This window comes from Anolis sagrei, chromosome 4 (genome assembly GCF_037176765.1).
Source record: "Anolis sagrei isolate rAnoSag1 chromosome 4, rAnoSag1.mat, whole genome shotgun sequence".
NCBI lineage: Eukaryota > Metazoa > Chordata > Lepidosauria > Squamata > Dactyloidae > Anolis > Anolis sagrei.
The window spans coordinates 52216918-52240344 of NC_090024.1; the positions used below are offsets into that span (position 1 = coordinate 52216918).

General features: G+C 38.7%; 1 protein-coding gene across 2 annotated transcripts in view; it reads right to left on the minus strand.

The window, feature by feature from the left end:
* SNTG1 (syntrophin gamma 1) overlaps positions 1 to 23427 on the minus strand; it is a 299235-nt gene that overhangs the window by 110472 nt on the left and 165336 nt on the right. The window contains exons 6-8 of one of the 2 annotated variants that reach the window (XM_067467429.1): positions 21049 to 21106; positions 18267 to 18310; positions 18151 to 18165 (exon numbers count right to left, since the gene is read on the minus strand). In XM_067467429.1, the coding sequence (XP_067323530.1) occupies positions 18151 to 18165; positions 18267 to 18310; positions 21049 to 21106 (117 nt within the window). Of the gene's footprint in view, positions 1 to 18123; positions 18166 to 18266; positions 18311 to 21048; positions 21107 to 23427 lie in introns of both variants that reach the window. The other variant, XM_060775287.2, reaches the window with a different exon arrangement.

Here is a 23427-nt window from a genome sequence, read left to right on the forward strand (position 1 = left end):
CCAAAGAAGGAGCCTCCACCACACTTTGAGGCACATGTCCAAACAATCTTCGACAGAATTCCTTCATCTTCCTGGTGATCGGAGTAACTCCGACCATACTTTATTGTTTGGAATCCTGTCCTTCAGAGTAGTACCCATTGACCACCTGAGCATCTGTATTTCCATAGTGTGCAGAGTTTGCTTGACAGCCTTAGTGGTCAGCCAGCACATAGTGGCATACAGAGCAACTGGTCTTATACCATCCTGTAGATTTTCAATTTTAGGTGGATGGGAATCTTCTTATCACACATTACGCCTGTTGTTGCTCTCTACTTCATCCATATGGCATTTACATGCCCATGAGTATCCGACAGTATGTTGCTGGCAGAGGTGATCTTTTAGCTGAGGTATTTAAAGCTGGTCACTTTGTCGGTGCCATTGATTAGGTGGAGCCATCCTCTACCTTTGTCCCTTCTTCCATATACTCCATTTTTGAGATGTTGAGTTGTAGTTCAAAATATTGCAGATGATTTTACCACACTTGTACTTGAGTATGTAACTCTACCCATGACTCAGCGAATAAAAATAACATTGTCAGCATACAGTAGCTTCCAAGGATGTTTCTGTATGTCTCTGGTGATTCTGTCCATGAATAAAATGAACAGCAATGGTGACAAAACTGATCCTTGATGCACTCTGACTTGAACAGGGAAGGGCTTGCTTTTTCCTGCTACGTATCTTACTACAGTTGTATTTGCATAAAGCATCTTTGTCCATTGTATGTATTGTCCTAGTACTCTTTGTGATCACAACACCACCCATATAATATCACACAGAACCCGGTCAAATGCCTTCTCAACACCTAGAAGTGTGGTATGGATGTTACAGTTCTTCTTCCGAAGTCTGATGGCATGAATTGCATCTTTGGTCCCAAACTCCTTTACGAAGCCACACTGATTTGCTGTCGTCATGACAATATCTCTCATCCGATTATCTAGAATGGACTTGAAGATTTTCATAGTATGACAGAACAAGCAGATCGGTCTATACGAAGAGCAGTTAGCAACATCTCCTTTTCCCTTCCAGATGGACACAGTCACACTTGTCTACCAGATGTCTGGCATCTTGTCCTCAGTGATGATTCTGTTGAAAAGCTCAGTGAGCCACTCACAGCCTCAGTCTCCCAGCAGCTTCCAATCCTCAGCAGGCAAGTCATCTGGACCGGTAGCTGCATTTGACTGCCATTTTTGCGATAGCTTGCTTTACTTTGTCTGATGTAATTTGTGGGACAGATCCCTCTATGATTGCTGCAGATTGGATAAGTGGATGCGGAAACTTCATTAGAAATTATATTGAAGTGCTGTTGCCACTGCTCCAAGACATTGGTGGGATGCCAGAGAACAGTGCCGATAGCAGACTTGATGGTACGGATATGCCCAACATCTTGAGTGGATTGATTTCATGCCTTAGCTAACAGAAATATGGACTTCTCACCTTCCCTAGAATCCAAATTTTCATAAAGATTCTTGTCGTAGTTTGCTTTTGCCATGGAGACAGGTTTCTTTGCATCTTCTTTTGCTGAAAGGCAGGCTTCATGATTCTAGACCCAACAAGTGTTCATCTAACACTTGTATTTCAACTTCTTTTCTTGGATCTCCACTTGCACTTCCTCACTCCACCACCAGGTGGCCTTATCAATTTCAGTCTTGCTGGGAATTGTGTTTCCCAATCTGGTTGCAGCTGACACCTTCAACTTTCAGAGTGCAACTCCAATCTTCTCCAATGGTCAGGTCAGCACATGTTATAAGACAGGATATCAAAGGAGTGATGATTGTGGGTCCTAGCTCCTTCAATTTCCACCACTTAATATGCTGAGTGTCAGTCATAGGTTTGATTTTTCTGGGGTGGTTTATTCTGAGGTCCCTAATGAGGAGATGGTACAGCACAGTGATGTGGTCAGTAGGAATGACCTTTGAATCCATCAGAATATAATGGTATTTCCATTGTAGCATCCAGAAATCAATCTGAGTTTCTCAGCCACCACTACAGTAAGTGACGAGGCATGATTTTCTTTTACGGAATTGTGTATTTCCTTTTGTGGAATCATTTCTCTACCAATTATATTCAGTGACTGAAGTGTCTACATAAGTGAACCTATATCAGATTACTTATTGTGGTCTTTTAGAAATCAGATTCTTAAAACCTGCTTCAGAATCCAACTTTGGAGCAAAATCACTCTTGCCACTTAGAAGCACACCAATGAGCTATGGTTATACTACCAAGAGATCTTGTCCACACACACTCCTTTTTTCCATTATGAGCAACACAGGTAGAACTGTCCACTTGTGAATGTCTGGTGTGTAAGAATGCAGCCAATATGCATAATGTGTGAGAGAAGAAACCACTGTAAAATTGATTAAATGCATTTCCTTGAAAGTACATTTTAATGAATATGTTTGAAACATTACTTTGTAGATTTTTGTTCCCGTGATTTATAGTGAGCCTACTGTCTGGGTGAATTTGGGAGTTGTGAGCTAAAAGATTTTCTAAGCTCTGTTTTTTTTTCTGTATTTATGGAATAGCAGATTTTCATACCATACTAAAACCAGTTGAAATATTCCTCTCATATCCAAGTTTTTTGCCTTGTGGCATTGGTGGGGCAGCTGTAAGAATGCTTTTAGGTTCTTAGAACTAGTTTCCAGGTTCTTTGAACCCTCTCTTATGTGTATAAACACACTTAAAATATTTAAGAGGCATATATTTGCATGTGTTGTGGAAAGAGCTATTAAGGTTGGGTATGCCCTTCTTAAAATAGGATTGCTTTGATTTATATCTTATTACTCAGATTTATTCATAAACCACTCTCAAAATAATTTTGAAATTCACTTCTCAGTGCTTAGTCCCGGTAAGTAACTAAATGGATAGAACTTCTGTTATTTTTGAACTTGAATGATATTTTTCCACGCTTCCTCCTCCACCATGAGCTTAGCCCTCCAAAACCTTGACAGTGACACAAAGCAAAATCCGGTGACAAATCTATTTTTGAAGTAATGCTTTTGATCAATACTTGCAGCTATTTCAGCTTAGGAGGTAGGCTGCTCTGCCTCGTCTCTGTTGAGAAAGATATTTTGGTACTGCAGTGAATTCTGACAAAAAAAATAGTCTGTCACCTGTAAAACATGTGAAAATTTGTTTTCTTGTCTACATTAGCCTTTCACATAATGATAGTCTTCCTTATATACCTGAGTAATGGCACTGCATCTCCATGTATAGATTGTGAAAGCTTTCACAGTGTTTCTGGATTTCTCTCTGATTTCTTTCGGTAGAAACAAATATTTTAGCTTTGCCATTTGTTAAAGTACCAGAAATGTATTGGATCATGTCCTGAAATGCCGTGCAGTTAAACCCCTAACAATATACATGGTATTAATGAGCATTACACATTCTTCCCCATTCTAGCAAGATGACCCAAAGAATTGCCAGATTAAGAAATGGATTAGATTAAAACTGTCTTAAAAAAAAAACCTCACAGCATCTTTCCCATCTTTTGCTGCCCCATTCCCCTTCTGATACATAATCTCAACTTTGACCTTAAGATTATAAGGTGGCCGAACTATAATTGTGCCTCTTTGATGTGGCGATATTATAGTACTTATTTATAGTACTTCTGCAGCCTAGAGAATCTTGAATTTGCAGTTTTATGAAGTATTTACTATTTCCAGCTAGGCAGGTCTAGTGATTCAACAAATATGATGCTTCCATAGCCACAATAGTCAAAGTGCTACATGAACAGGATGAAAGAGACATGTACTATTAGATTTATCTCTTGGTGCTCAAAGATGCTATACATGCCTCTCTCAACTAAAATACACATAAACACATAGATATATTTTTATTATCTCAAAACAGTCTCATCAAACTGACAAACCATTATTAGCTCAGGTAATGAGGAGCCCCTGGTGGTGCAATGGGTTAAAACCTTGTGCCAGCAAGACTGAAGACCGCCAGGTCAGGGGTTCAAATCCGGGGAGAGAGTGGATGAGCTCCCTCTGTCAGCTCCAGTTCCCTATGTGGGGACATGAGAGAAACCTCCCACAAGTATGGTAAAACATCAAAACATTCAGGTGTCCCCTGGGCAACGTCCTTGCAGACGGCCAATTCTCTTACACCAGAAGCGACTTGTAGTTTCTCAAGTTGATCCTGACATTAAAAAAAAGTTCAGGTAATGCATGGGGATCAGTCAACGATCAAAATAATAGTTTTGCATAAGTGCCCCAAGAAATTATGGCCACCATTGCTTTATGTATGCGTTTTATATCCAACAGAGAAAGAGTCATGATTGAGAGAATGCACTGGTAATCATCTTCCTTCAGCTCAGTCACACCAATATTTGGTCTGTATCTGTCAAATACTAGCACATAGCTCATGAGAGAGAACATGTGGACAGTGGCCTTCTGAGGGAAAACGTTCCCTGCCTTGTTCTATAAACAACAGAAATAGAGAGAGAACCACAGATTTAGGAAGTCAGTTGTTTATATTATAACTGGAGAATCAAGCTAATGGATAACTTCAATCTGTGAAATTTGCTAAATCAGTTGTCACTGATCTGATATTTTTTTAACAACACGCCCTTGGGATATTGCCTTTTTCTACCTGAAGAACACATTAAAATGTTTTATTCAGAAATAGATCAATGTTAGTTTAGTCTATGCTGTTGTGCCATCACACCCAGGCCCTATAAAAATAAAACTAAGATGTGCTTCTCTCTTTGTCTGGGCGGACCGCGGGGGTCTTTCTTTAGAAGCTTGAGTTTCCCAGCAACTGAGGCTACTACAGGTTTGAACATCAAAACAGAATATTTATTCCTCAAAGTCCTTGCAGACTTGGCACAGCTTGTTAAAGTTACAAACAAAACAGTCAATTGGTGAAACCACAGATATGTTCTTTCTTTTCTTTTTCCTCTAGTCGCTGAGCTGCCTTCATCCAAATGTTAGAAAAAATCCTGAGATCTTTTTACCCCAACCCTGAGCCACTATCTTTTAGAAAGCGTAGGCCTTCCCTATTCCAGCCCAAGGTTAGTTCTGGAGATGAAACAAATAGTGCTCAATAACTATTTCTCAATAACTCAATATCTATCTATAACTCAATAGCTCAATTACTCAATTGCTATTCTATCTATCTATCTCAATTAGCTTCTTTATCTATATAACTCAATATATCTTTCTATCTGTAACTCAATTACTATCTATATCTCAATCAGTATCTATGTCTCAATCTCAATCTATAGTATCTCAATTGTTCTTACAATGATTTTTTCAGAGTTACCTGCCTGACCAACAGCACATCTGAAGCTTTCTTCCCTACTGAAGGAGGCAGGGGAGATTCCAAAATGGAGATCTCAACCCAGGAAAAAGGGCGGTCTCTAAACCCAAAGAGATACTTTCTAAACCAATAGCTGCAAAAAGGGGTCTGCAGGCTGGTTTTCTAGCCTCTAATGCTGTTAACTTTCAGAGTGCAGCTGAGATTGTAGCAACCCTGGGGAAATGCAAAGGAACACTATCCCATGCAACTAAAAGGTAATGCAAACTATGTTCCTGGAAGACAGAACAGCTGTCCAGTACAGGTCTTCCCACTTCTGCTTGGAGATTTCAGGGGCTGTACCTAGGATCTTTCCTCTTCTTGTGAAAATTGAGAAGGGGACCTATTTCCAACCAAATACATGCAAATTAAGAATAATGTTTCTAGATTTGTAAACCGATGAACAGCTTGGTAAAAAAAAAAGGAAGTTATTAGATCAGCCTTCTATTACAGTATTGGGAAAAGAAAAGCCTGGAATAAAGCTATTTTGCATTAGTCAGAATATTTTCAGACAAACATAAGGATATCTTATACTCACTTGAAATAATAATGTTTGTCATAACTCATCTTTAATTTTGTCCCACTGCAGCATTTAGTTTGCTTCCATTTCATATTCCTAATTAGGCAATAATCCCAGCAAAATCCACAACTGCCAGCAGTTAATTAACATTTAGGGTATAATTTCTATTACAACCATGCTTGCATAGATGGAAATAACTGAGTAATTATTTTCCCTTGGATAGCAATCTGTAATATCAACAACAAAAGAATTACCACCATGATATTTGATGTTTTGGTGTGCAGTTATGCAAAGATCATCAGCAAATAATCCTACGAAGTATAATATCTAATATTTTGAGATAAAAGTAAAGTTGAAATCTCAGATGATCTTCATTAAATTTTATAAGCAACATGTCTTAAATTGTAAAGTCAAGCAAACCCTAAGCTACAAACAGATACTGCAAGATATATTAAATAAACTGGGATATTTCTCTGTTAATAAATATCAAAGCATTTTTCCCAGATATATGAAACATGTATTTTAAAGCAACTGGTGATTCATATGATTTTAACTGATCATTTTTGGTGTCTAAATTGTTCTACAACCATAAGAGGCCCATGAACAAAGCAAGAGGGTGAATGATCTCAAGGGGAATTGCCTTTCCACTTCTTAAAATCCCAGTATCTATAGCTGTGGGTTTTCTTCTATTATAGAATTGTAAACCAATAATAGTTTGGCAAGTCTTCATTAATTCGTAACATCTCCTAATTCTTCACATACATTGTAAATATTGCATGTTAAGACAACCCAGATTCCAGAAAGGTAAGTAATGGAAGAGATTTTGAAGCACTTCAGTTGAAGAGGATTTTCACATTTGTGGGTTGAACATTCATAGATTTGATTCTTCATGGATTACTATACTTGCTACTGCTTCCACAGATGAAGGGACAGAGGAGTACAAAGAGGGAAGGTGTGCAGTGTGTGGATTTCTTGGGTGGATGAAGGAACCAGATGGGGAAAGGGAGGAGGAGGCAGCTATGGTGGGCATGTGCAATGATTGCAGTGCCATTAGGAGTGCAAGGGTGGTAGAAAGGGGGATGGGGTAGTTGCCCTTACACTCAAGAGATTCATGTACCACTTGACTTTCCTTTTTCCACTCCCACATGTCACTACCAATTGCTGCCCAGTAGTTGATTGGCACATAAAGGTCCTCATCATGATTTCTTGGGTGGATGGAGGAACCAGGATGGGGAAAGGGAGGAGGAGGCAGCTATGGTGGGCATATGCAATGGTTGCAGTACCATTAAGAGTGCAAGGGTGGTGGAAAGGGGGATGTGGTAGCTACCCTTACACTCAAGAGATTCATGTGCCACTTGACTTCCCTTTTCCCACACCCACATGTCACTCCCAACTACCAATTGCTGCCCAGTAGTTTATTGGCACATAAAGGGCCTCATCCTGATAAATCCATGGGCTCCAATGGCGGGTATGGAAAACCCGTTGCTTCATGTTCTGCATCATGCAACCACCACACTTTGGACGTATCAGGAGACAATCTGTCTCTTCGAATAACTGATAATTCTAAGTAAAATGGGAAACAGGTGGAAAAGAGTGAAACTACATTACAGGAAGATGGACTCACAACCTAATCACATTGCCATTTTTCCCTAGAATAGTTCACCGACACAGCCAGCACAGAGACTACTAGACTACTAAATCCCATCACATGGTGCACAACTACTTAGGCTGGCACTCTGTGCTGGCTGCATTGGCGAACTGTTCTGCAATGGGGAACTCTGAACATAGGAGACTACCTGTGTTCAGATTGAAAATGCTGGGGACATCATGGGAGCAAGCCAGAAAGGTACACTTCCCAGCGCATGATGGTCAAATGGGTTATATAGGGCACAGGGTGACAGATTTGCCCCACTGCGCTATTTATTTCCGAGCTGTCCCCCACATCTGCTGTGCCATCGCGCCTGGGGGCTATAACTCTTAGTGAAAGAGGCATGGATGTGACATCTTTCCCCCAGGGGATTGCTTCTTGCTCTCCTTTAGGAAACTGGAACTCCCAAAGACCAAAACACTGTAGATAACTTAAAATAAGTGTAATTGTTCACAAAGAGTTATCCCTTTAAGGCAATAAGCTGGAAGTTTCAAAGGGGTAAAGGAAAATATACATTACAGTCTCTGGTTGTCTTGGGTCCAAGGAGCTTTGCAGCTGAAAAGCTTTTCCAGGTCCCTCTTTCTCAATGGCTGTGAATATTGGAAATAATCACAACTCCAATCCCAATGGCCTGTATTTTGAAGGCACAAAGCCTTCCTCTGGTGCCAAAGAACTGGTCTGAAGGCGCTTGAGACTTCTCAACATCGTCCAGGTTGATCTCAACATGAAGGGTAAGAACCTCAGAATTGGTGCTGAGAGGTAACTTAATCAAGGGCTTCAGAGCCAAGTCTCTCTCTCACGTCCATCTGATAAAAGGTTTGATGGTGGAATGGAAAAGGAAACACTGTCCTGCTCTCTAGGAAAAGGTGGGGTCAAACAATTGAGCAGGAGGAGTAATTCAGCTGGTGCAAACAATGTTGATTGACAGCTATAAACAACCAACCAATCCAACTACACATCTACAGAGTAAAAAGGCAAAATCAGGCATGATACAACAGTTCAAATCCTGCAACTTACAGTTCTACATATAGGTGGCGCCACTCGCACCATCACATCTGCATCAAGGAAGCCAGAGCCATGAGTTTGCAAAATCTGAATTGATAACCAGAGCTCATTCACAGGGTTGCCATAAGTCACAGTCAGCTCGAAACAACAGCGAGTGTATTATATTAGTATTATCCATAAAGCAGCTGAGGGTTCAAAGTCCAGTGGGTAAAAAATAACTTGGTCTTGCATTCACTACCCTCTGAGGCCCCTTGGCCAATTTCTGACTAAAAAGAAAAGATTAACTGGAGCATTGTGCTGAAAATCTTTTCTTTCAGAATAGTTCAAAGAGGATAGTGCTGCGTCGCTGAAATCTGGGTCACAAAGAAAACAGATTGTTGTCAACACTCGAAAAGAAAAGAAAAGAAACAGCCACATTGTAATTATAGCTGTCCTTTTTCATGTCAGACTTGGAAGACAACTGGTCAAAGATGTTCCAATCACTGCTGACATAAAATGATTACAGACACTGAGGAAAGAACATTGTCAATGACCTTATAAACTGTCACAATCTAACCTCACCTTTCATAAGCAAGAAATATCACTTTGAGAAAATAGATGCTTAGCAACATCACTATTACAATACGTAAAGAGCGCTATACTAATTGTCATTCCTTTGCTTAAGTTCACACAAACTACTGTAGTCATATTATAATTGGAAGGGATTCAGTGTACTGGACTCTTCTAATTACCAAAGATACATACAAAAAAATTCAGAATGAAGCTGCCTTATCTTGCCTTTCAAATTACTTTAGGAATTTTTTAAAGGGTGCAAAATTATCATTCTATTGCAAAAGTAGTAACAAATGTGTTCCCTAATAGGCAAAGTTCACTCGGTAGCATGGAAAGAGACTGAGTTTATAGCTGTTTAAAGAATGTGTCACCTCCCTTTGACATCCCTTTGCTGAAGTATTTTCTTGGCTTCCCTCAATGCACAGTGATGGGATAGAATTAGAGTGCATCAGATACCCAGAAAACTGAGTGACACTAACTTTTCATATGTGTAAAAACATAGCTAATTAGCCACAAAAACATTTGTGAATAAAATTATCACTAAGTGATTATGCTCATACAGAAACTTGAAAAACAATGCTAGCAGAATATCAGAGAAGTGGGAAGATTATCATTTCCGACAATATACATTAAGCAAATTAAAATTAGTAGCCATTGTTTTCGTAAGAAGGCACTTAGCTCTTATATTCTCACCAGATATTTCCCAGCCTTAATTTTGAGAAACTCACTGCAACATTGAATAATATCATCTTATCTATTTTTGAAGATTTTTCAAAGGCACACACACAAATTTATTTATTTATATATTTGCGCCATTTCTATCCCGCCTTTCTGAAACCCGGAGGTGACTCAAGGTGGCTTGCAACCCGGCAGCCATTCGATGCCATAACAATATACAGTATATAATATAAAACATTAAACAAATTAAATTACATTAAATTAAATTAAATTAAACAAATGTCTGGTTGCTGCTGACACGATAAATAAATAAATTAATTAAACAAATTTATAAAATCATACAATAAAACCATTTTGAAACACATAAAACAACGGTCCATTATATGTAATAACATGATGAGGGATAATAATAATAATAATAATAATAATAATAACTACTTTATATTTATACCCTGCCTCCATCTCCCCAAAGGGACTCGGGGAAGCTTACATGGGGCCAAACCCAGTCATACAGATTTAAAACTTACCATATATAATATAACAATAACATAAAAAACATAAAACAACATTATAAAAATAATAACAAACATCTTAAGTAACAACCTGGGACATAACTTTTGACTGACCAGGAATGAATGAAAGTGGAGCATGAGCCAAACTTGGGCAAAGACATCCACTAGTTCACCAGCAAAAGGAAATAATGTGCCAAGAAAAAAGGTTTTGCTAAGCAAAGCCTTTCTGTGACTACTTTCCATTTGAAAATCGATCTCCTCGATGTGAAAGAACACGTGGATCTATAATTGCTCTTCACAGTCATTTACAAATCTACTGCCAAGATTCTACCACTGAAGACAATCATACTCAGACATGAATGATCACCCATGACACCCGTTCAAGCAGGTTGAATTTCTGTTACAGAGTCTAGCTTCTGACAAGAAACCCTCTGTCTTGCCTGAATTAAGTCTTGATTTACAACAATTATCCACATTCTTACTATCTCCAAATACTAGTTCAGAAAATTGGTTACATGTTCAGGGCCAATTTCCTTTCATGATGAGAAGAATTCAACAGACACAACACCAGTGTGGAACAAAAAAATGATAGGCAACATGCATGTTGATCAATGAGCCCAGTACTCCAGTCCACTACCAGAACACTTTGGATGCCAAGGATGAAACCACATGGAATTAAGCTCCCTGGTGATACACAAGGAGTATAATACAAACATTATACTCCGGATCCCAAGAGCTATAACTGGATCTTAATGTTACCAATGCCTAAGGGGCACTGCTAATTCATGTCCCATATGCAAAATCCATACCAACCACTCTATAAAAGTTGTGACAATACAGCAAACTGAAATAGTAAATAAATGTGATACAACTGCATAAAAAATACAACACAGGGAGAGTGGGTATTATAGCACTCAGAAGATAATTGACAAACCTTTCACAAGTAGGAACCAAAATACCTTTATCTTTACCAGACCACCAGACAAGGAGATTGGATCACTCATTTCCATCTCCTTGGTTGGCACTACCCTTTCAGGGCCCAGCCAAGTGACCATGGACCCTGGGAAGGAGACACAAGCTGCCTGGAGAAAGATAGCAGCCTCTTGCACTCTGGATTGCCTGATCTCACAACTATTCCTTACAAGAAGTCATGCTGTTTAATATTTATAAAAAGAAAAAACAATGTAATCCACATTCCCAGACATTTTCTCCCAGTAAGGTAATGAAAATGTAAAATAGTTATACTGGGAAAAAGGTACATATGGCAAATGAATGTAGATATGTCCCCAGTCACCACTTTCTCCAGGATTCAATGCAATTCCTTAGAGAACATCATCAAAAACAATGAAACAAATAAAGATATACAAGACCCAAACTGTAAATATGCAATATTAGTTTTTAGCCCTTAGTAAGAATATTCGTCACCAAGTAAAGCTAATGCTCAGGTTAAACAGATTGATGAGTTTTCCTCTGTGTAAAATGATCACAGAATTTCAAGGCACTGGCTTTAAACTTGGTACTAATGTACAAATTAAAATGCACAGTGTATTTCCACACTGTCATCAATTTTAAAGGCTTGGGGGGATCCTCATATTCCATGAAGCAATGAAAAGAACAGCATGTACCTGTATGCAGCACCTTTCATTTAACATGTACTCATTAGATATGGGTCAAAACTCTCTTGGTCAGGAAAATGAAGACAGAGAGCGGATGTGATGACTTGCCTTTGCTTTCATCAAATATCGTCACCAAAGCAGCAGATTTTAATTAGAATCTTGTTTATCTTCCCTCCACACACTTTTCATTGAACTAATACACTGCAAAGTTCTAGTATATTTCATAAGAAAAAATAACAAATTTCTTTACACTTAAAGAACACCCCACCTTAATGAAAAAAGCAACAACCCTTCAGTATATTGCCTGTTTGTCCCAGGGTGAAACTACATGCTGTCTTAAACATGTAGAATAAGGCTGAAATAATATTTTTTTTAAATTCTAAGTCAGTGCTGTAGAATTGTATCCCACATCAGCCCCAGAATGGCCAATGGTCACAAACTATGGGACTTGCAGTCCAAAACATTTATTTATTTATTTATTTGGGGGTTCTTTTACCCCGCCCTTCTCACCCCGAAGGGGACTCAGGGCGGCTTACAGGAGCAAGGCACAATTTGATGCCTGCATCATAAACAATCGTACACAAAATTACACAAAATTACAACAATTCACAGTTGACATGCATACAATATAACCATAAAATCAATAAAATCATTAAAACCAAATACAAACCCATTTTCTCCTCTTACATGGTCAGTGTTTGTTAGCACCTAGATCTAGTTTTTCGTTCCATTCATCCATCCTGCTGGTCTTACTTGCCTGATTGACTGATTTAATTGCCAGAGTGCCCAAAGGCCTGGTCCCATAACCAAGTTTTCACCCTCCTCCTGAAGGCGAGGAGGGATGATGATGCCCTAATCTCCCCCGGGAGTGAGTTCCACAGGTGGGGGGCCACCACTGAGAAAGCCCTGCTCCTCGTCCCCACCAGCCTCACTTGTGACAGTGGTGGGGTCGAGAGCAGGGCCTCCCCAGATGATCTCAGACTCCGGGGTGGGACATAGAGGGAGATACGTTCGGACAGATACACTGGACCAGAACCGTATAGGATTTTGTAGGTCAAAACCAGCACCTTGAATTGTGCTCGGAACTGAATCGGCAGCCAGTGGAGCTGGCACAACAGGGGGGTGGTATGCTCCCTGTATGTCGCTCCGGTGAGCAATCTGGCTGCCGCTCGTTGGACTAGTTGAAGTTTCCAAACAGTCTTCAAGGGCAACCCCACGTAGAGAGCGTTGCAGTAGTCTATTCGGGATGTAACAAGAGTGTGGACCACCGTGGCCAGATCAGACTTCCCGAGGTACGGGCGCAACTGGTGCACAACATCTGGAAAACATCTGATTTGCACCCAAGAATGTGACTAGATTCAAAAGATCTCACTTTTATCTAAAAATCATTCACACTGTGTAGCTGCTTAAAATAAAAATAGAGAACTCAACATTAAATTAAGTTTCCCCTTCCATGAAAATTTAATTAAAAAGATGGGAAGTCAAGTCTAACTCCCCTCCCCCAATACATGCACATGCAATGCCAACTAGATTACACTGGAATACCATTCACTTTATAGTAAATGTGGCATTAGATGCATACTAGATATGCAGTGTAACATGTAATTTGACCTTCAGACTCTGAGCAAGATAGGAAGTAGGAAGTGATGTCCCCAACATGTACTAAGACAACTACACACTCAAAGTAGAGGAAGAAAACTCACTTGGATCTTTCTCGCTTCTAAAAAATGAAAAACATGGGGTTGCCACATCATACCTTTTAAAATCTATCTATCTATCTATTGATCTATCTGCCTGCCTGCCTGCCTATATGTTTCTAAAGAATAAATCGGTCTATCTGTCCAAATAGCCAAGCTCTTCCAAACTGGAAATACTAAGAAACAAATACAGAGATTCCTGCATGGAGAATTTGTGCCGTGGTGCCACTAAACACATTTGTCTCTTCTAACCTTTATTTATAGATATAAGTCATTTAAGTAGGACAATGTTTTTGCAGAAATGTTTTGCACTCGATAGAACATCCACACCCTTTAGCACAGCCTGATGACTTAATGGTGCAGAAATGACAGGTGGCCTCATATTATTTAGGGCGTGAATTGTGCAGCAGGAGGGAAAGGGACACAGAGGAATGGTTGGCAAGAACGGTGGCATCCACAAAGAGAAACAACCCCTCATTGATTGCTGTGAGCAGAATCAGGGCAAACAAGTGCAGATCATCTTGCTTCTGCTTGAATGCAAACTTCTAGTACCAACCAAAGGAGAGAAATTTTGACTTTGAGACAACAAGACATGGCATCTTGCTGAGCAGGGGAGTCCCACCGGAGACCATCCACTTTATCCCTTGATTCTTTAAAAGTTCAAGAAGATGCTTGCTGTATGTCTGGACCTTGAAATAGTGTTTTCCACTGGGGACCAAGGATGTTGCATTACAACCAGTTCGACCTCTCATGCCTTAGTTTAGGAAAACAGCCAAATGGCTGTTTATAGGTTTTGGAATGGTCCAGTTGTGGGTTAGAATGAACTCTTCTTTGCTCCCCTTGCATCTGAAGGCAAAAACTGGTATTATTTCAACTGTTTTTTATCTTTTTAAAAGTAAGGTTTTATAAGAGACTGCTGTACTCTTTTACATTGCACTAAAACCCATCATTTGAATGATTTTAATTGTGTATTTAAATTGTTTTTAGTGTTGCCAATAGTTTTAATTCTATTTAATGTGTATGCCTGAACTTTATTGTATTTGTTCTCATTTGGAAGTTTACCTGAGTTCTGATTGTGGGAGAAAGGCAGGGTATAAATCAAGAGAGAGGGAGAAAAAAGAGAAGGTGATGGTGAAAAAGGAAGAGGAAGAAGATATGTGGGGGGAAAGGACATGCCAACTGATCTTGACTGTGCAAGAGAGGGGTCAAGTTTCCTTAAAGAGGGACAAATTAACACATTCATTTCAATAGTTTTCAGTGTTTGAAAATGTCACTCAAAAGTGCCAGATTCATTTTCATGTGATAAGCTTGTAATGAATCTGCCAGAAAATGCACATTACAGATATAAAAACCCTCATAGTGACCACTATGAACATAAGATAGCCATACTGATTGTTCTGTCGCGTGCTGGGCCTGTAAAGAAATTGTCTTTAGAACAGGACGTGCAACCTTTGCCCAGCAGGAAGCCAGGGGGCCCAAGGAGAAGTTCTCAGAGGGTTTTACCACAAATAGTCTTCAGATGGCTTGTGAAGTACAACAAAGTCTTTTATTAATGAACAATCAAACAGAAACTTCTCCTGTCATCAGTAAAGATAAACAAATGATTCCAGGCTTTTATGCAACTCGTAGCTTCCTAAACTTGCCCACAAAGGACAGGCAACTGTCTTCAATAACTTCTTTACTTTAAAGGAAAGTCCTTTTTTTAACTTCTCCCAGGCTGACTGTAACCTAATCCTTACGAATGTGGGCTCCGCTACCGGGTCGAACTGCTTCTCGAACGCCGGGTGGACCTACCAATAAAGGCTTAGATGTTCTCCAGCTGGAGTTCTTTGGTCTTTAGGGCTGTTTTCCTGGAAGTTCTTAAAGGTTGAAGCTTTTGTACAGGGGAAGCTTACACACATCCTATACATTAGCTTTCCTTGCTGAGACTAACTAAAAATGGCTCCCTTCCCTTCCCAATTGCCCTGAGCAAGGGGTGGAAACTTAATGATGATGAACAGGTGACTTGCCCTATGACTGCAACCAAAGGAAGCCACCTATCTGCAGAGTCCCTGAAACCTTGGACTGCAAGCAAACATTTAATACAAAGCAAATAAAATTGGAGCTCCTGGTACAGCCGTACCAGAACACTGATTCACACTAAAGACTGACTTAATTCTACAGCTGTCAAACAGATGCTTATGGAATTCTCATGGTGTTTGCAGTTCTGGAAGGACTTATTTAATTTTTGCACCTCATAGACTCAGCATGGGGTTTTGCGTAATCAGTCAAAATTCATGAGCAAATCAGATTTTTTTAACCTGAAATTTCGAAAGGGTTGAACCCCTAAACACCACTCCTTGGCTACAGCTCTGCTTCATAGTATCTAGTCATTAATGGCCTCATTTTCAATAAGCAAAAATGTTGAGGATCTCTGGGGTCTAGCATAGAGGAAAACACGCAGTGAGCAGTTGGGTGCCCACAAAGTTGCGCTGGAGCAGGTGGGGGTCTGTGAAAGGATTGCAGAAGAATAGCTACTCAGCCAAAACAGATAAGCACTACATATCTAGCTACAATGTCAAATGTAGTATGCTGGTCTATTTGCTGAATTTCTTTTTCTGTTCAGTTCTAAAAAAAAAAAGGTTTCCCAATATATTTTTTCTACTCTAGGTCCATTTGTTTATATCTGTGTGGTGGTGATTATTTGCATGAGAATGAGTCATATATAAAAGTTTTTCAGCATGGCTAAGCTTTGTAAACATTAGTACCTGCTTGTGTCTAAAAATACAGTGAAGCATTCTCCAGTTGGAAGAATGGAAGCATCGCTGGCTGTGCAAATTTTAACTTAAAAGAAATATTAATCCTAGAAAGCATAATCAGGTTAACAAGGCAGCCGATGTAATTCAACTTGCATTTCACATCTTGCTTTATTGCCTTTGAACACAAAACAATGACACGGTAACATGACAGCGAAGCACTGCTTTCAAAAATACATTGTAGCCTTTCTTTTATAAAAGCACTGATATTTCATTCTGCATCCAATGAAAGATTCCCCGAATTAGATTAACTACTGACTAAAATAATCTGATCATGGTTGGAACACCGAGGCTTGATGACACACTAAATAAAAATCTCAACCTCAGTTTTAAACAGTACACACAAAACACATCAACCGGTAGAGGATTATGCTTCTTTTGCAAACAAATCCATACTACACAAGCTGATAAACCACACGTAAGTAAACATAAAGTAGAGGTGACATGCACTTCCAACAGGATAAGAATTCATTTTTTTAAATTAAAGGCCTGTTCAAGACCTTTTTTCATTCCTCCTGTTTTCCTATTCCTTTTCTCTTGAATGACATCTACATTAAACTGTAAGCATGATGGTAGGAACTATTAATAAGTAGGGTCTGTTCTACAAGCTTTTTTGTTTACATGACAGTGTAAAAATGATTTAAACAAATATATACAGTAGGCCCACATATTATGTGAAAGATTTCTTCCAAGACACTTTGGGTAAAACACTTTAACATATAATCTACTTTTCTTACCTGAAATGTATGTTTTGGGATCCAGCCAAAGAATATCATAAAATCATGCAATGCTTAGAAAAGTGTTCTCTCTAGGCCTCTAGCATGATTCTAGTGGCAGATAATGATCACAGAATCATGCTGGTGGCTAGGAGAGAACTCATCTCTAGGTATCACTAGGTCTTCCAGAATGATTCTATGGTATTCAAAGCTCTTTCCATATAACTGAATCTGCATTTAATGAGCTAGTATAATAAGTGGGCCGCTGTATGTAGACTGCTCATCAGATAAAACCTTGTGAATCACATATTGTCTTGTTCAGCCCTAAGACTTTCCAAGTCAATTTATATAAAGGCAATGATGAGAGAAGAAAAAACAAACAGATATAAAAGCATTTGCACTTTGTAAATGTTAGAACAGATAGTTTCCTAAATTTGACAAATTGTCTAAAGAATTACACAAATCTAGATACAGTAGACTTTGTAATGGCTGGCAGCCATGAGAGTTTGATTTAGAAGATTTCGTGCTCCCACAACTGGATTATTATTCCCATCAACCAGCATTCAGTGGTGATGGAAGTTGAAGTCCAAAAACATCAGAGGGTCACATATTCTCCAAATGATGTAGATGGAGGTCATGTTGCGGATCTGCCCTTGTGGCTATCACATCCTTAATACTGAGAAGGAATCCCAAATGAGAATAAGACTTCACACATGGACCTGGCTCTTAAGATATAAGTGCTCTATATGTGTTGTTGGAACATCACCAACCACAAAAATAATGTAAAAAGGGTGTATGCCAGAACTGTTGAAAGTTGGTAGATATGGCTCATTGGAAATAACATGCATATGCACTGTAGGAAGTAACATGCTAACATGATTGAGGTCAGGAAATTTGATCCATGAAGAAGATGTAATAGCCAACAACAAGACTATTTCACAAGGCTTTTCAATGTAAAATGCTGAACATTGCCAAAGATTAGCAGCTCTGAACAAATGACAGACCTTATAAACCAAAATGGTTTAGAAAAAGGGAGTGTAAGCTCACCACTTCTTCATGCCTGCATTTTCTTACATTGATTCCATTAATCTGTTAAAAGAAAAATAACAATAAAATGTTGAGACTATTAAATGTTGGGCTCAACAAAACAACAGGAATAAAATCTGATACAAGAAAATAGTTTTGCCTACCTGCAGAATTGCATCTCCTATGAACAGCAAGCCCGAGAGTTCCGCTGAGAGAATAAAAAGAAAGAAGATGGAAAGCATGTTTTGCAATTTAACCTTTTCTATATTTTCCCCCTGACAGCATCTATTTAGCAAGAGATGCATGAAACAATGAGAAAGAGTAAGCAAGTTTCCCTACATTTATATTTACTTGAAATGTTAAAAAGCCTATTGTGTAACTTTATTTCTGCTATTTTTTTTTAAAAAACCCCAACAAACTTCCAAGTTATACACTAAAGAATAATAGCTTGACTGCAGAAACAGGCACTAACCAACCACAGACTCATTTAATCAATGTAAGTAAGTCAGCATGTAAAAATATACATCCTTTTGGTTCAGTGACACTTTTTGAGTTCAGACTAACTACTGGACTAAGGCCATAATGCTTAACCTTAAGCCTGTAAAAGGTTTTTAAAGGACGGCCTGAAGACATACCTATTATTATTATTATTATTATTATTATTATTATTATTATTATTAGAAACACCACAAGATTAGTCCCCAGCAAACAAGATCACTAGGCTGGCTGTTGTATTGGATCACATGTTGGACACCCTCCAAGTGTCTAGGACTGTGTGATGTATCAACCAATAATGCGTGCAGATTCGAGTAGGGTGGCCTTTTGCAGCTGACAGATGGTAATTTTGCCAGTGCCGATTGTATTTAAGTGCAGGCCAAGGTCTTTAGGCATTGCACTCAATGTGCCGATCACCACTGGGACCACCTATACTGACTTGTGCCAGAGTCTTTGCAGTTTGATATCATCGCCGTCATCATCATCATCATCATCATCATCATCATCATCATCCAGTTTCTGGTCCGTTTTTATCTTTGCTTGCATGTCTTTTTAAAAAAGAAGTTCAAATTCTGATTGATAATCTTGATGATGACCAAACAGTTCTACTCTCATTATATGCATATCCTTCCTTTCATCCTATCCGTCACTTTCCCTCTTTCTCTGTATTTTTTTTTCACATTTTTACCTGATGAAGAAACTTGCTTAGATTTTATTTCACTTTTGGTCATTAAAATAGCAACCCTACATTTACATCTACAGTTAATCTCCAGTTTGTTTTTTCAGCTCAACTTCAACTTCCTAAGATGATGTATTTTACACATAGCATATCTTGGGTCCTAAATGCTTCGATGCCCATATTAAACTCTCTTACATCAGAAGCTTTCTGTTCCAGTGCAGAAAATTCTGCAAACTGCATAGTCACTAGGCCTGGGCGGTTTCGTTTGTTAATTTTGTAATTCGTTAAATATTCATTAATTTTAGCAATTACAAAACGATTACAAAACTTATTTTTAAACCCGGAAGTGTTTTTAAATATCGAAACGGCATGCGCCAAATATTTTTGTATTTCCGTCCATTTTGGAAATACGTAAGATGGCTTGGCTAGATGCTTGCTGGGAGCTCTCCTCTCTCTCCTCTCCTTAGCCAGTCAGAGCCTGAAAGAGGAGGAAGAGGAGGAGGAGGAGGAGGAGAGGGCGGGGAAGGCGCCGGCTGAGCAGGCGAGCGAGAGGGCAAGCGACCCTCAGCGGGAAGGCGGCCCGTCCCTCCTTCCTCACCTTTGCGGTGGGTGTGCTTCGTTCTCCCAATTCCGCACTGAAACCTTAGTGGAGGGCTGGGCTAGATGGCCTTTGGGGACCCCTTCTCCCAATTTCACATTGAGACCATAGCAGAGGGCGGGACTAGATGGCCTTTGGGGAGCCCCTTCTCCCAATTCCGCATTGAAACCTTAGGAGGGGGCTGGACTAGATGGCCTTTGGGGAGCCCCTTCCTCCAATTCCGCATTCAAACCTTAGCAGAGGATGGACTAGATGGCCTTTGGGGACCCCCTTCTCCCAATTCCGCACTGAAACCTTAGCTTCGGAGGAGCCGGGCCCGACTCGGCGGCAGCGCTTGAGGGCCCGCCAGAGTGAGTGCCTGCCTTCCCTCCTTAATAATATTTTCTCCTCCCTATTCTACTAAATTAATAATTAAATTAAAAAACTATTGAAAAAATATTGAAAAAAAAGGGCGCCATCTATACAAAATGTTTTGTAAATATTAACGAAATTTCGTAAATACCGAACTTTTTTAAGGGAAAATTTTGTAATTATTTTAAATATCGAAACAAAAAAACCCCCCAAATACAAATCGATTTTAGAAACAAATTTTTGCGTTGTTACCCAGGCCTAATAGTCACCACAATCACTGGATAGTAACAACAACCCCTACTGCACATAAAATTACACTGAAAATATACAAGCTCATATTTATGTAGGTTTTAAATCATGCGAAACTTAACAAAGGAAAGTCTTGTTTGTTTTACCCAACAGCCCCTCCTCTTTAAGATTGCCTTTGCCAAAAGTCATACCATTTAAGAGATGCAATATAGAGGAAGAAAAGATGGATATGAAACTCCTGCTACTCAAATATAGTGGCCATGTTTTTAATTAACTCAAAAGAAAAATATGGAATTATTTGAATGTAATCTGTTGAACAATATTTGCTGTGTGCTACCAAGCCATTTCCAGGTTATGGCAACTTTAAGGAAAACCTCTCATGGGGCTTATTTGGCAAGATATGTTCACAGGAGTTTGCTATTGCATTCCTCTGAGGCTGAGGGAGTGTGGCTTGTTCAGGACCATCACATGGGTTTGCATGGCTGAATGGAGATTCAAAGTGGTCTTTCAGAATCATACTCCAACTCTCAAACTACTATGCCATGCTGGCAAATAATCTGATGGAAAAACTTACCTCGTTGCTCTTTGGAAATTTTGGAAACCACCACTGGAATATTATGTTCTGCTCCTCCCTAAAATATGTAAATATCATATTTTATTAAACCAATGGTAAACCTAAATTTATTATTACATTTATTTATGGTTTAAATAATTCAGGAGATTGGGAAATGGTCTTTTTTTACCATTCCATTTCATAGTAAACATGAAAAATGCTATCAGATCTATTGTTAAGAAGCACACTGGCAGAATAAGGAAAGCGGCCTGGGGACAGAACAATGAGAAAATGTTGACAAAAGACTGCATACTGACTGCAGGTTACCCCAGATTTTCCACAGATCACCGTATCGAGCCTAATTTATCGAAATCAAAATGGGTGCAGTTCTGAGACAGTTGCCATGCTGTGATAGTTGTCTTGTCACGCTGACAAGGAACGGATAAATAAAAGCACATAGAAGACAAAAATACATTAAAGAGAATTTGAAGGTTTTCTTGGTTTCCTTCAGTTCTTTTTTCCCATTCTTACATCCACAAAAGTCTGTAAGAAAATGAATAGGAATCTGGAACAAAAGAAGTGGGGGAATCAAACGTAGGAAACAACAGGTGCTTTATAAAGGGGGAAATGAATGGAAAACAAAAGAAGGTCACGGCACAGTTCATCTTTCTAAAACCATGCATTTATACTTGTGCCCACCCCTTTTATAAAAAAAGCCAACTTCTTTGGTAGCATCTATCAGTGCACAGCAAAAACAGATTTAATTCTTTGGGCTTGTTTGCCCCTTTTTAAAAGGAAAATTGCACTACATAATCCACGTGGTAACTTTATGTATTAGAAAATGCATCTATTGATAGCTTGTTCATATTCAACATCACTACATACAACCATCACAGGTGACTGTTACAAAAATCCACCACTGAATGCATGGAAGGCACCTTAAAATGGTTCATAAGATCAGAGATAAACACCTCATTTCCATATTTACAGGCATTATATTTATTTCAATATTTGTTGGGTTTTTTCATTTCTATATTTTTGGAAACAAAACTATACCAAGGATACCAACACACAAGCAGAGACGTCGTAATGAAGCTAGGTATCTCACAGTTTTTATAATAGAATCTGGTTGTGTAATTCAGTGTGATGGATATGGCCTACTCCTAGAATAAATCATTTTGTTTGATAACAGCATATCTGGAAGTTGGATGTTATCTGAATGAACAGTGGTAGCAATAACACCTTCCTGTCACATACCAAAACTTTACTTTTGAGATGCCAAACACACAAAATCTGAGAATCTGGTTTCTGCCAAACCAATTCTGAACCAACTTAAGTGGTCAGTGTAGATGAGCTCATGAAATCTCATTATATGTTAATATTCAAATCCAGGTACTCCAAATTCTGAAAAAAAAATGATATTCCAAACACTTCTCATCCCAAGCATTTTGAATAAAGCACAATCTGTACTGTGATATATTTGATGATTATTAAAATAAACCAAATGATGGTTCAGAATTCTAACTAAAGCCATGGCCATTGATTTAAGACTTCTTCAGGCTGGTAGACAAAAGGATTCACACTCCATTTAAATAAAGAAGAATTTAGAAATGCGAGTTTTTTTTTATTTTTCCAAAATAACTATTCCCCTTATGTTTATAGAATAGTGGGCTTCTCAGCTAGAATAGTAGTATTTATTTTAATTTTTACCAATGCCTCATAATTTTGAACCTTCTTAAGCAGTATTCCAAAAACAATACCATTTTCAAAACTTGGAAATTAGTAGACAATATATTTTCTTCAGTAGGTTAACATATTTTATTTGAAAATGTTAATGTCCATGCCATGTGGTAATTTTAAGCAAACATATTTGATCGTGTTTGTAACTTTATTGTTACAAAATATTAATAATACTGCAGATCAATATAAACACATTGCACATATTTTAAAAGATTCTCCCCCTGACGAAAATATTCTCATCAGAGAAACCAAGAGGATTCCCTGGCCTACTGTAGTCCTGAAACATATCACCAAAAATTCTCCAGAGTAGCCTCTTTTGTAGAGAAGTATGGAGATTTTCAGAGAGGAGGAAAAAGCAAAAACCTTGTTGACCAAAAAAAAATCTGCAATAATGACACTGGATTTAGGTTTGCATTTCTTTTTCAATGATTTCCTAAGAACTTTTAACACTGTTTTCTTAAATCATTAATGAATGCTTTCCTAAGAAAATTGAGATACTAGGTCAATGCATTTAATGCTAGCCTCTAGCTGTTGAATCTTTTAGAAGGGAGAGCAAAATTATTGTGTGCCACATTAGCTTTTCTTATAGGTTGGACACTGTAATCAACTAATGCCAAGGCAGGTGGCAAAAAATCCATCAGATAGTAGCATCTTGTTAGC